Source organism: Vanessa cardui, chromosome 6 (assembly GCF_905220365.1).
Source record: "Vanessa cardui chromosome 6, ilVanCard2.1, whole genome shotgun sequence".
Classification (NCBI taxonomy): Eukaryota; Metazoa; Arthropoda; class Insecta; order Lepidoptera; family Nymphalidae; genus Vanessa; species Vanessa cardui.
Genome location: NC_061128.1, coordinates 4451507 through 4465490, shown reverse-complemented (window position 1 = coordinate 4465490; position 13984 = coordinate 4451507). Strand labels below are relative to the sequence as shown.

Below are 13984 nucleotides of genomic sequence, written 5' to 3'. Positions count from 1 at the left end.
TAAATACTAAGTGATCTAGATACTCAAGAACTTCAGTAATTGTCACTAGAATTGTTTTAGCCTAATGTTATAGATAACGATTGTATAACCTTAACTAAACGATAGAACCAATGCCGTTTGTTATCGAACAAGATTATCTATAGATAGTACCTAAAATAGATTAATCTTGTTCCAATACTATAAAGTGGAATACTAAAAGTTAAAATGTATTTTTATATTTATATTCGTCATTGCACATAAAATGGAAAGGACTTACGACAGCTTAAATGTAGTCTTAAATTGAGTTATTTTAGGTCCATTGGCTAGAACACGCGAACCTACCCGGTTCGAACCCGTGTAAATACAACCCATGAAGACAAACATCTAAAAAAACATGCCAAATACAGTGCGCTATGAAATAGGGTGGTGGAAAAATCTTAGAGGCTCTTCAAAAGGAATCGTTTGTCAACCAGTTTGACAAAAACTGGCAATTGTCAAGATATGCTTATAAATATTGAATTATCATATTATAGCGTATCTTAATTAAAAGTGATCTAAATGATTTAGATTAAGCATAAATCTAAATATGATTGTCTAAGAACATTACAATAGTCTATGTAGCAATAAAGTACCACAGGAAACAGATCAGTTTTCATTTATTAGTTTAAATGTACAACTGTAATAAAAATCTTATGTATTGTAAATTGCGAAGCGTAACACAATATTCCTTAAATAGACATATTTAAATAGAACGAGTCTATCATTATTATTTTGACATATATGCGATAAAAATTGCATAAAAATGTTTGATAAGTTTCTTTAAAATAAAAACGTTATAAGCGTGTTTACGCTTCTTGCGACGTTAGGCTGTATTTGCATTATTGTGGTGTTTCAGTGGCACTATCCATCAACGTCTGACTGCACTAATTGCAGTTCATTCCCATATATATATTTTTTATCTATAATAAGCATCGCGTACTTATTGTTTCTTCATGCAATAGTGACAGGAAATGATGTTTTATTGCAAATTGATTTTAATAGTGGTCGTAGTACTATTCTAGAAGAATTGTTTTTTTTTTTTAAATCGTTTTTAATAATAAGTTAATTTTATTAGTTGTCTACTCGTTAGTGAAGAGATTGATTACCATTTTTTTTCTATATAATATATTCTTTTGTGATATTGTAAGTTGTTGTTTACCTTTGATGTCTCTGATATTACATATGAGTAGTGTTTTTGCTAAGGATTTTTCTAATACATACCTTTATATGATCATGTGCCTATATTTACAAAGAATTCTTCATGAAATTGATATCTATATGAATAATATAAAGCTTATCGCGTATCGAACGGATCGCTACTGGCGAAAAAAAAGTGAAAATAGTTCTTGCTCTAGATTATTATTAATGATCTATATAATAATCCATTAATATCATGTCATGAGCCACGATGATGGTTCAATAAGTAGGTATCATAAGAACGGCTAGAGCCCGCAGTTTAGAAAAACCATCCATATAAAATATTGTATAAACTTTGTTAATGGTATCCGTTGCTAAAACCAAGTACCTTATGTATTTTTCCACTGTATGACACTCTCATGCAAAGCATGGCAAAGTTTTAATTGAAAAACTTATCGTCGCCTATAATATAAATATACAGTAAAACATTAAAAAGTTATAAGAAGTTATTTTGTCATTTTGATGCGCTTTTCTAATATAATTACTCTTTATATAGAGGTGTTATAATTACATAATTCTTTGTCTTTTACTTTCTTTTGTCAAATTGCTGTTGGTAGAAAGAGAGAAGCAATTTACCTTGGATGGGTAATAGTTATATACAAGGTAACGTAAAGGATAAAGCATATTCGTTTTTTAAAGAGAAATTGAAAAATTTTGTAGGCGAAGTCATAACGAAGAATATAGGAATTTCATGACATTAAATTAATTAATGAAGGTCGTAATATTCATTGTTGGAGAAACAAAAACTTTATTTTTAAGAACTCACAACTGCCTTCAAACTCAACAAACTACAAGTGTAGCAGTTCGATACAAATTATAAATATAAATGAAGCACATTGCTTTGCGGTACTTACACGGTTTTGACTCAAATAAAGTGTACAATGAACATTTTTAATACCAAAACTTGATGGACGATAATTATTGATTATAAAATAATTTGGTAAGTCGAATGACGTGGCAGCGTGACGCAGGCGTCGATTACGATGTAAGCGATGTAATCTCGTACGCGCGGCTTGATGTGTCAATCCGAGTGCGATACTATCGCGATAGCTCCTATTGGGCAACCGCAGCGTTTTGTTATCCTAACGGATTTAAAAAATTCGGCCCATACTCTTATCAAACCACCTCGACCGGCTGTCATTTTTATTGACGTAATATTGAGCAATTAGATTAAAATTTATTATCGTTGCTATCTCGGAAAATGTAAAGTAATCAGAAAACTGTTGAATCATTTCGTTTTTTCTTGTCATGGACATACTAAGGAAACATATTTTAATAAAATAATGACAAACGTTGTAATCGTTCAGTAACGTGTGTCAATATAATTTTAAAACCTATATGTATTTAAAATAGCTCGTTTTGTGCTTAAGTATTTGCGAGGTTTATTAAAAGCAACGACGTTTTTATTACAACTTTCCTTACCTAATAATTTAAAGGTACAGCCTTTATACCAACACCCCTCGTATAAAATAACACAAACCTTTAATACCTACACAGCACACACGTAAAACGACCGCTATATTATTGTTCAGCTGAAACTAGCTCGGTGTGAGTGAACACGATGAAAATCTTTATTTTCACGCTCTATCTCTCTTTATCTAATCGCTTCGGTCTGATAAGGACGGAACGCCGGAAAAACTGGTGCGGGGCGAGGGGTAAAGGCTACATCGATTCCGCGCTTTCACTGCTAGGGGCCGTGTAAACCTTTAAAAACAGTACTCTTGCTAAGCGATTATGATCTTTCGGCAAATTTATATAAGAAAGAAATTCCAGTATAGAGAGGTCTACGGTAAATGGATTGCCTCCCCCTTGGGGTTCTCATAGTGGGATCTAGATGACGTAGATATGCTGATACGCGGGTATGTGTGCATGATGTGCTCGAAAGAGGTTTGTCTGTGTGTAGACAAGTAGGTTTGTGTTTTCCGGCTACGAAGTTATATGGATGTAGTACAGGGACGCTTCCGATGGGTTAAATTTTGCCAGTGTTTGCAAATATATGAGGGGCTGTAGGTAACCATCCCTTTTTGTAATATAATTTTATGTTTGAGTGTAGATAGGCGGATAGATTAGGGAAGACGGAGGCTGTGATTTGATTTGATTAGGAGGTGTTTGCAGTAGGGTCGGGGAAGATAAGGCTGATTGGATCGCGAGAAAGCGGGGAGGGCTGGCCTTTATAGAAATATGTTTTTAATGTGGGTAGCTTATTGAATTAGACTTTGAGTGAGTTGGAATGATGCTAATCCGTTCGGCGTATTCGTTGGTAATTATTTAAGCGTGTGTTCATTGACTAATGAAACGAGTGATATCGAGTTTGTTATTATTGGATATATCGAATAAGGTACCTTCAAATCTAAACTTGCAATTTGCTCAAATTGTCCACTTCTGAGGACAGTTACGTCTATTATGATCAGATAATTCGGTCCAAAATGACAACAATAGAGCTCTTTTTGTTCGTGTCACAGCACAAAAGCAGCCCTGATTTTGTCATTGCGCCCGCTCCTTTGAGTTTACACTACACTGAAAATTAAAGTACCATAACAATATGCACTGAACTTACCCTGTTTGTTTGTGTAAAGCATTTTTTATCTTTGTCGGCGTGTCCTCTGTTTGATAGTTATTTTTAGAAACCTGCGCGATATCGATCGCGATGGAATGCTGTTGACAGTGAAATGGGTTTAACAATTAATAAAACTCTTCGGTGTCGGGTACAAGTGTCCGCGTGCTTAGGATTTTATTCATCCCACCGAGGAATGTGAAGTGTTCCAAGTTTGATTACGACCGCAGCTTTCACTGAGACCACGCGTCGACTGAGCTAAATGAGAATAATTTAATCTATAAAATTTACGACGTTTTTCAACCGTTTCAGTGTTTGAGGAGCGAAAGTAATTCGGTCATAAAATTACGACTAAACAGCCGTTTTTCCATGGAAATAAAAGCGCCCCCACGAGCGGTTGACTTCTGTAATCGGCTTAGCCCGTACCCCTCCGATTCCGACGGCGTCCCCCTGGGACCAGTGTGATGCAGCGGGTGTTATAGCTTGATGAGAAAATCTTATCTACAGATTATAAAATCGGTTTCGCGTAATTGAGTCATAAACCCTAAACATCATTTTTGTCCCGTTTTATGCGAGAGTTAGGTTGTAAAGCTAGCGTCGGAAGGCAATATTAATATGTTTTTCTTGGAGTGCCTTCAATGGAATTGTACTTAAGTCATTCTTCGATAGAAAGGAACAGTTTCGGTTGTTGGCTCGGCTAATATGGCGAGCTCTAATCTCATTGAAGCACAAAGAAGATGCCATGACGAGGCGAATATTGACGCAAACCATTTAATATTTAGGTATCCCAATATTCACCCGTACTGACGTGTACAACTACTTATAAAAAAATTTTTATTTTACTATTTTTGTGGTTATAATTTAATTTATGAGATTATTTTTAAACAGGATTAACTTGCCATTTGCATTACCCGCATATATTAATATTAAACGTACTACAGACATATTTTATGATTGTCACGATTATTGTGTTATTAAAATTGTATTCACTACGAGAACATTAATAGTCATTCAGAACGGAATAAATAACGTAAGTCGTTTAGGTATTATTATTGATTTTTCGAGCTCGTCAGTACTCACTCGAGAACGATACAGTCACTTATAATATTAAAATGGACAATACGCCGGTGCGGTCACGATAATCTTGGTAGTATTCGATTCTAGTTACCGAGAATCGATCGGAGTCGACGTTCCGAATAGTTCGTTGGTAATATTTTACGACCTCAATACTTTTTGTTCGATAAATGACATGACAAATTAATGGATTTATTATGAGTCGGATTGTGCGACTCGTTTTATTTTCGTGTCGGTTTAGGACGAATGCATTTTTAATTGAGTGAGGCACTTTTGTGGACTGTATAAAACGGCCACCGCATGCCGTGGATATTTTTTGTTTGATTGACGTGTAGTAATGGGCAGGTGCGTAAGAAGGGCCGACGATAGCTACTCGCTTTTTCGACTTCACGTTCAAATGTTCACTTTTTGTAAGTCGACATGTTTCTCGGCGTGCTTTTGTCGTATGACGATTGTTTTAAATTTAATACGTTTGGAAATTTGCATGTTTCTTGATATTTCATACTTTATTTATTATGACTATTTGAACAAACTAAAACCTTGAAAATATCTTATAATTTTAAGCAATACCTTTTAAAATTTAGATCAGGTAGTAGTGTACTACTGGTGGTACTGATTCATTTTTAGAACATCTCAAGCAAATACCCAAAGGAAGCGGCTTCAAATGTCGCCGTGTTGCAGATTTGATGTTTCAATTAAACAATTATTAAGATAATTTTTCCTACTTTCAGTCGTTGCAAAGCGCTGCGAGACGAGCGGGCACATCGTGTGCGAACTGCAAGACGACAACCACGACGCTTTGGCGACGTAACCAGAACGGGGAGCCGGTGTGCAACGCCTGCGGACTCTACTATAAACTACATAATGTAAGTCATAGAATAATATAATCTACACAAAAATATCTATAAGTAACATGTTGATCACAAAATTTGAATATCTCAGTCTGTATTTGTAAGTCTGGGCGGATGACAAAGGCATCATTTCTTCTTTCACAATAGATTGGTGGCGGACATACATATATCATCCTTTTTCTCATATTATCACGTTACTTCATGTGTTTCGCATATACAGCATGTATTTTATGTGCATATCAGTAACTACATGTTATCACAACAAAATTTTTATTTATACATTCGTTACTCGAATACTTATTCAGTAATATTTACTCATCACAAAATTGTATTCTAATTTAATTTTTCTGGTAAACATTATTTATAGTAAAAGTATGTGTATAATGATGACACATGCTAGGATGAAACGATTATGCCATGCCAATACTGAAAAATAATATTATTATCTATTTTTTTAACCAGTAGTTTTAAATTTAAAAAAGGTCCGAGTATCTTTTGTTGATTCTTCTCAGCTATTAGATATTAATCCAAGTCACTTATTATTTGACAATCGATAAACAATTTTAATGATTTGAGTTGATGCAGTTTAAACATTTTAACAATTATGTTTTATTCACCAAAGTAGCAATAATTGATGTTGAACGCGTGAATTGTTTAAAAAATACACTTTGGGAATGCTTCAGTAAATATGATTTAAAAGTATTAACAAAATATTAAGTCCCCTCCATCGTTTCTCCCAAGGGCCAGTAATCCCTCAGGATGATTTGACTGAATCTCGGTGTCGCCTGCTTAGGGTCCAGTCGCACCCTACAGGGAGTAATGTGTCATAATACCCATACAATTGTGTCAAGTTAAAACGAATGATTCTGATGACATTGCTAATACTTTGTGGTTATGAAACATCACGACTTTAATATTTTTTTTAATTCAACGAGTTGCCAGATTTAAATATTGCAGCTTATTTTCTAAGTTTTATTTGGTTAGTGTTTTAGATAGATATGTATTCCACTCGACTTTTTAAGACAGGTTTGACCTTTTCGTCAGCCAATGTTACGGCACTCAGACTTATTCCAAGTATTCGTGCAAGTAACTGTTTTTGTTAGTGCTAAAATCAATTCTCACGACTCTCACAACCCCGTATTCGGAACGCCCTTACGCGTTCGCTCTGCTATACATTCGAAAAAGAACAAACGTAACGGAATGGAACGTTACAATGACGAGAATTAACATTCAAAGCGACCCTACGAATACTTGAGATTTTTTGTTGTAATGTATACTTTATTGCCGCTGCAAGTATCCGAACGACAATACTGTTTGGTCTAATTATTCGTTAAGAGCGACAAAGGAGGTTGCTACTTCAGAAGTTGAAGGTATAATGACAGGAGCACAATAAGGAACGAACCAGTAGCGATGTCAAGACGCAAGGAACGCCTTCTCATACATATTTATAGATATCTTGTAAACATTCGTTGGCCTCTTGGCCTTCGGAGCGAGCTCATTTATCAATCATACATAAAAATGTGAGAATCTAGTTTCGTGGAAACGAGTTGAATCCGTTTGCAAGATAAATGTCTTCGCGTTACCGACGATTTATTGAAATGTGCATTTATTTGCATTTTGATCACGGAGGATTACGTACGAACTAATTAAACTAAACAGATGTAGGCACCACGACAATTAGATCTATCATATATCGTCTACGCACTTACATTAATTTATGTTAGGTAAGTTAGTTTACATATTGTAAAAAATGCTTATTTTGTATTAAAGATATTTTAATTTAATATCAAGTTATGCTATATCATTTTATATTTAGAGCAAGGGATGTTATACAATAATTTTATAAACATGTTGAGTTTGCCTAAAATGTGTACATTTATATAAATATAAAGGCACACTAAGATAAAAAAGATAAAAAACATAAAACGATTATAATTATATATATGTTCTTAATTTAAATTTCACTAGAGTGTGTTCATTATGTACCGTTGGCCTCCTCACAAAATAAAATTCATTTTAAAAGATCGGCACACTAAAGAGACATTTTGTAACAATGCGTAAATAAATACAGTATAATGTCGGGGCTCGTGATCGATTTCACTCAAAAAACGCAATTCATACAATAACGCACGGGCCTATTGTGATGCACCTCCGTCACCAGCCGCCTGCACCGTAACTAGCAGTTCTTGATACTATACATTAAATCGCCTAAAATCTGTCAAAGTATCAAAATGTTTGGTTACATATACAAATTCATTTATAACTTACTTAATCTTCATAATAAGCTGTTTTTAGTAGAATCCAAATTTCGTGTCGTAGTTTACGGTGAACTGACAAGATACATTTGTAAAATGACTATTAGAAAGTGATCGTAAAAAGTAGTATGGTAACAATTTAAATTAACTTGAAAAGTATCACATATATACATATGTTAAATTATTTTAAACTTTGTCAGTTGTTGTATAATTAACATTAAAACACTCAATCAGGCATGTTTCTTAACAATCACTTAAAATAAAATACGGCAGTTCAAAGTCACTCTAAAGTATCAAAACTATTTATGTTAACTACACCTCTCTAAACATGAGTGTTTACTCAAAACACGCCTCTTATGCTACAATTGGGACCGCTGAAATTGCCCTCACTAACATTATACTGTTACAAAAGCAACGATCATGCTCCTTCGGTCCCACTAAACGTACTCTTGTATTATTGTTTTTAATAAAAACATTTTATTGGCCCTTTGTGATACATTGCTTGTTTGTTGACTTGATTGATATGGGAAACATTCTTGTAAAGAAATGAATGATGACTTTCAAGTCTTATTCGAGAAAATTTTATCCTTATTATAAAATAAATAAATGTTACCTTAGTAAAGTTTTAAAACAAATGATTTTGATTTGTGTTTGTGTGCTGTAATTAAATTCATAAATGACATATATGTTTCGGTTATTTTAGAGTTTTATGTCATTTCAATAATAACACGTGTCTGCAGTTAATTACTTTGTAAACCAAATGACAAGGAATAATTAATAAAAGTAATTTTATTTAAAAGCTCTGTGGGTTCCAATTGAATGTAATCTAAAATAAATTATTTATTTGGGCAACCACAATAGTAGTTAATAGGATTATCGAAGGTGCGTGGGTTCGATTCTAGTAATCTGAATGCCCAGTAAATTTGTTTATAAATTATTAAGGTAAACTGGACTGTAATAACATTGATCATAAAGAATAATTTTCCCTAACAAGGTAACCGTAAATTGTAACAAAGAGCCTACCCGTCTGTCTGTGGCTTTTTATGAATTTGTTTATTTAATTTATCACGCTCGTTTATTCGGTACTTCCTTCGATTTATACACGATTAGCTTTTTGTGACTTATACTTTTTTTGTAAAAACCTTTTAAATATTCGATTATGTAATCCAGTTTTTTTGGCATCTTCCGTTACCTTGCCATTTAACGATATTTCCCTGATAAAACAACTACGCTTTAATTACTATGTTTTTACCATGGGAACTAATAATATTTTGCATGAAACATTGAGCAAATTTTATTGTACCAATATCAGACGAAACGATATTACAATTTAGAAGTATACAGAACAAATTGCACAATAAATAACTAGTATTATTAACAAGCTCTGCAACAAATCCATCCTTATACATTATACGATAAAATACTAAACAAATTAAGTTCTAACTACACATCAGCCGTTTCGTAACTAGATCGTAACGTTAAGTGCCTTCCATACAAAAGTATTGGATTACCAGGTTGCATTGAAGCTAGAGAGAGAGCGCCCATAATAACAGCTCAAATGATACATTTCGAATACAATGGGGCGATCAATTCAATTTTTGAATTGAGAACGCTCTCCTAGTCTTTTTTTATTTCGTCTAAAGTGCTGTTTTGTTCAGCCAACATCCGAGGGAATCTGACAGTCACTGTTTTTTCTTCTGTTTTTCTTTTGCATTAGATTTAAATGTAGATTTATAAATATAAAGTGATCCCTTGGTTTTTTTATAGCACTTTAGATGACGAAGTTTTTATTATGCTTTAATGAGTGTTCCTGCGTAATAAATATTATAAATTATTTTCGGTAATATTTGTACATTTTATTAATGCTGGTTATTGAACCAGTTTATGAATAGCGGCAAAGATAAAAAGAGCGTTTAATTTACTCATTACATTACATTACACATGCAACTGGCTGGTGGCCAAACGGGCAGCACGTTTGGGCGAATGTTATAATGACATCAATTTGAATATTCAACATCGAACAGCGATCCCATTTACATAGATTCGACCGTTGAATTTTGTGGCAGTGCAAAATGTCGTTCACTCCTAATTATGTTGCTGTACTGTTTAATTTTAGCCGCAGATGCTAAAAACTGATATGGCAATTATTTTTTATTACAAGTACTATGTTAACTATATAATAATGACAAAGTAGTATGGATCAAAATTTGCCAAATTTATCTTCGTGTAAAACAAAAATGTGTTTTAATGGGCGTTTGCGCAGTAGGCTGGAAAGATTTTATCTGTTGGCAATACAGAAAAAATGGCGCCCACCGGAAGTGTCCGAGCGCGGCGCGCGGCGCGTTACCATTTTTTTTTCTTTTTTGTTTTAAATGGCTTTTTCCCGGCAGCGTTCGGCCGGAAATGCGTTTGCGTAGAACTGCCGTACAAAGCACAACGGTAATAGCTCCTATAAAGTTTATATGCAATTCTGATACTTGACACCGTTTCTTAGAGTTAATTTTCGAACACCTGGCTTTCAAATAAAACCGTTTTCTGTATACTGGAAGGCATGGTGTGTAGCGCTAAATAGCATGTTTTTATTCATGAGCCTCCCATTCTGTTTAGCGAGCGATTCCCAGCTGATTTATTGTCTTTGTAATATATTTGGGAAACTGAGCCGTTTCTCTTCACGAGAACGCTTTAAATATATTCATGTTAAGGAACTTTAAAAGTTCATTGTGCGATCTATCTTTACGAAACTATTTATTTACACTTTAAAAATTAGAATAATTATACTTTTGAACAAATTTTTAACAAAATACATTTATACTAGTCTTAAATCATTTTGACTGCTACGGTTGTAAAATTTAATAAATAATTGTATGCTATATTCATTAGACAATTATTTTAACACTTATGATTGTTTTTTTTTTTTTAATTTATAACAAATAGTTTTATTTTAAAATACGAAATAGATAAGTTTTGCTTTGTACTTTTGGTTTTTTAAAAATAATTTTGCGGGCTTTTTAAAAAAGGAACATAGAGGCAGCTGCAGTTAGTCGACTGATCGTTTGCGCGATACGCGTGTCCTTCTACAAAACAATTACACTTTGGTCGCTGCAAAGAGATTTGTGCAATGGCCAATGTCGCTATTATACTTTATTGTGCTATACTTTACATTTTATTATTACCGGAATTTATTAATAAACTTCTAGAATTTAAATTACTTCCGGTACAACAGTTTATTTGACTTTTCATTGAATAGGTCGTTTGAAACATAATAGTAATCTTAAATTTTATATAAATTTAGAACAGTCATCTTACTAATTTTATTCAGGTATACTTTTAAATAAAAACTGATACAGGCTTTTTATATACTTTTTTTAAAAATAAGTGATGTAGTGGAACAGATAAAATATCTTCAAATGTTGTAATTAGGCGTTGAGCCGCCGAAGGAGATGATCGCTGATCTGGCGCGCGGCCACGATATCTGCGACATCTAGCGTGATCTACGCTTACAGGAATAACCTTCCGTTGGGGACAGGTCAAAATTATATTATTTCAGTCTCTTATATATAATGAGATATCTATGACAGTAAATAAATAATATCATCATACAAAGATGGTGAGAATAACTCGTTTAATGATATGTATGGAATCAAAGTTTATTCGAAGAAGTAAGTTAGGTACTACAGCGGCATTTTTTTAAAAAGTTTTTCTGAACTGTGGCCTTAGAACTAGTTACTGGAACTTATTAATAGAAGAGAATAGATTTAGTAGTTACTTACTTTTTAGTTATTATTCCCGATATATGTATGCCATCACAATAATTTCATAGATATTTCTTGAATCAAACATTGATGGGTATAATTGTAATTTCGACATTAACCCGTTTACTAAATCTACTATAACTTCCCATCCGCGTCATAGCTCACATACCACGGACGTGGGTAGAGCACAGGTAATTAACTCGGATATCAAGCATATTAGAGTGTCGGTCGATTGCGTTCACCAGAGATTCGGGCCGGTCCCCTCCGGTACATCTGTAAACATCTTATAGATAAACATCTGACGTTTGACACAAAGCGCGGTTGCGGGAGATACTATCTAAGAACTATCCGAATACCCCCTCCCCCCTAGCCCCGTATTCCCCTCGACTTCCTCAGCTCTCCGTCTAATTATTTATTTATGCCCGCTTATCACAGGATCGATGCGCTCGGCGGCAAAACTGCGTGTTTTCATGAGCGCAATTTTAGAATGGAGCCATAACGTTATCATGCGATCTCAGTGACAGTCCGTTCTAAAATCTCGTCGATACTTTGCTATTCTATTTATGCGAGCTTAGACGTTTAATCACGGCTGACTTTCGAACTATCTCTGTGCTGGACACGAGATCGTTTTTTATAAAAGCCACTTTTAAAGATCATTATTTTGAATCCAATAATATTCTAAGATAAATTCACGGGTAGATAAAATAGTTTATGTTGTTACTTAATTCATTTTTAAAATATTGCTTCTTTAAATGTACATTACTCTAATAATAAAAATTTTAACTCTAATTATGTACTTAGCATATCTCAGCACTTAGCTTGAGTTGTGTCACTCAGCTTTCTTAACATATAATAATAATAATAATAATGGAGCAAAGGTGTCGTCGATCGATAACCTCAAAGAGCCGAAACAATAATTGTGGCACCGTTTTACACCGTTACCACGAAACCGTCGTAGGTACGTAATAACGGAATATAAAAAAACTTTATGACATCTCATTCGTTCAAAGTGGCCAGGCCAAGGTGTAATTTGATTGAAAGCACCAAAAAAGCCTTATAATCATATAATAAGTGGTAGAATAATTACTGGGGTCTTAGGAGCAGGTGCGTCTCACATGCGCACGCGCCGCCGGCCCATTTACAACTTCTGACCAAGAGCGACATGATTACATTAACAAAACACTAAATTGTAGGAAAAATATCGCTTTGTAACGAATTATTTATTTTAGTTATAAATTTTTGATATATCGCTATAAAACAGCAGCTGACTCTTAATTAAATGATTTGCAGTTAATGTCATAAAAAACGAAAGGAATTGGAATGTGTAATAATTAAGAATATAATTTAAATTAATTTAAATGATAAAAGTATTAATAGCTTTGGTGTGCATAATTATTTGCACTTTCTTATCGCGTTGGATGAATATTGTGTTACAGATGTGTGGACGCTAAAAATATATCTGAAAAAGCTTTATGCGAGTAAATTCTCTGCGTAACAATAAATCTCGTGTATGGAATGAAATCGACGAGTCGCAGAATGAGTGCTGCGAAGCTGAGTTATCGATGAGGCGAGAAACTGTTAAAGTTTGTGTCGATGTCGACAGTTACGATCGCTCGTCGGCGGCTGCGTATGAATTAGGGTAGCATGGTAGCCGCATGAGATTTACTGGGGACGGAGTCGACATCTAATTGGACCGGGTTCGATGCCACGGGCGAAACAAATAATTTATTGTTTTCCATAATTGTTTTTGAGATCTGAGCCTTGGAACTAGTAGCGCCATCTTCATTACGATACACGAAGTGCCATGTGTTTGGCGATTTTTCCCCGCTCATAATATGTAATTACGTGTTACACAGCGTGTTCATGTAAAATTTCAATATACTCGCGAAGATATCTGCTTCCGTACAAAAAGCCAGTAATAATTTTACAAGCAACGTCCAACAAGTAGCTTCACTTCATATTTGCGTCAAATGAATTACTTCCGTTTGTATAATATCGAATATATAATAAGTTATTATTTTAAGTAAACCTCGTTTACATACCGCGTTGGTTACGAGTCGTGTCAGTAAATCGTTTAGGGAGAAATATTTAATGAAATTCAAGTGTAATTAAAAATGTTGCAAGCCGGTCGTAATATTTAACTTAACAAATCAACTTAATTTACGATCTGTTTCCGCGATATGAACACTAGTATCGATAGCGAGAACTAATTAACATTTGATAAGTCAAAAATTAAGTCGCCATTATTTTTGTTTTATACGAAACGGTCAGTCGGACACTTAA

At 34.0% G+C, this 13984-nt stretch overlaps 1 protein-coding gene across 3 annotated transcripts in view; it reads left to right on the top strand.

The window, feature by feature from the left end:
- LOC124530373 (GATA-binding factor C-like) overlaps nt 1-13984 on the top strand; it is an 84623-nt gene that overhangs the window by 55611 nt on the left and 15028 nt on the right. For all 3 annotated transcript variants that reach the window (XM_047104524.1, XM_047104525.1, XM_047104523.1), the window contains one exon: nt 5575-5709. In XM_047104524.1, the coding sequence (XP_046960480.1) occupies nt 5575-5709 (135 nt within the window). The remainder of the gene's footprint in view (nt 1-5574; nt 5710-13984) is intronic.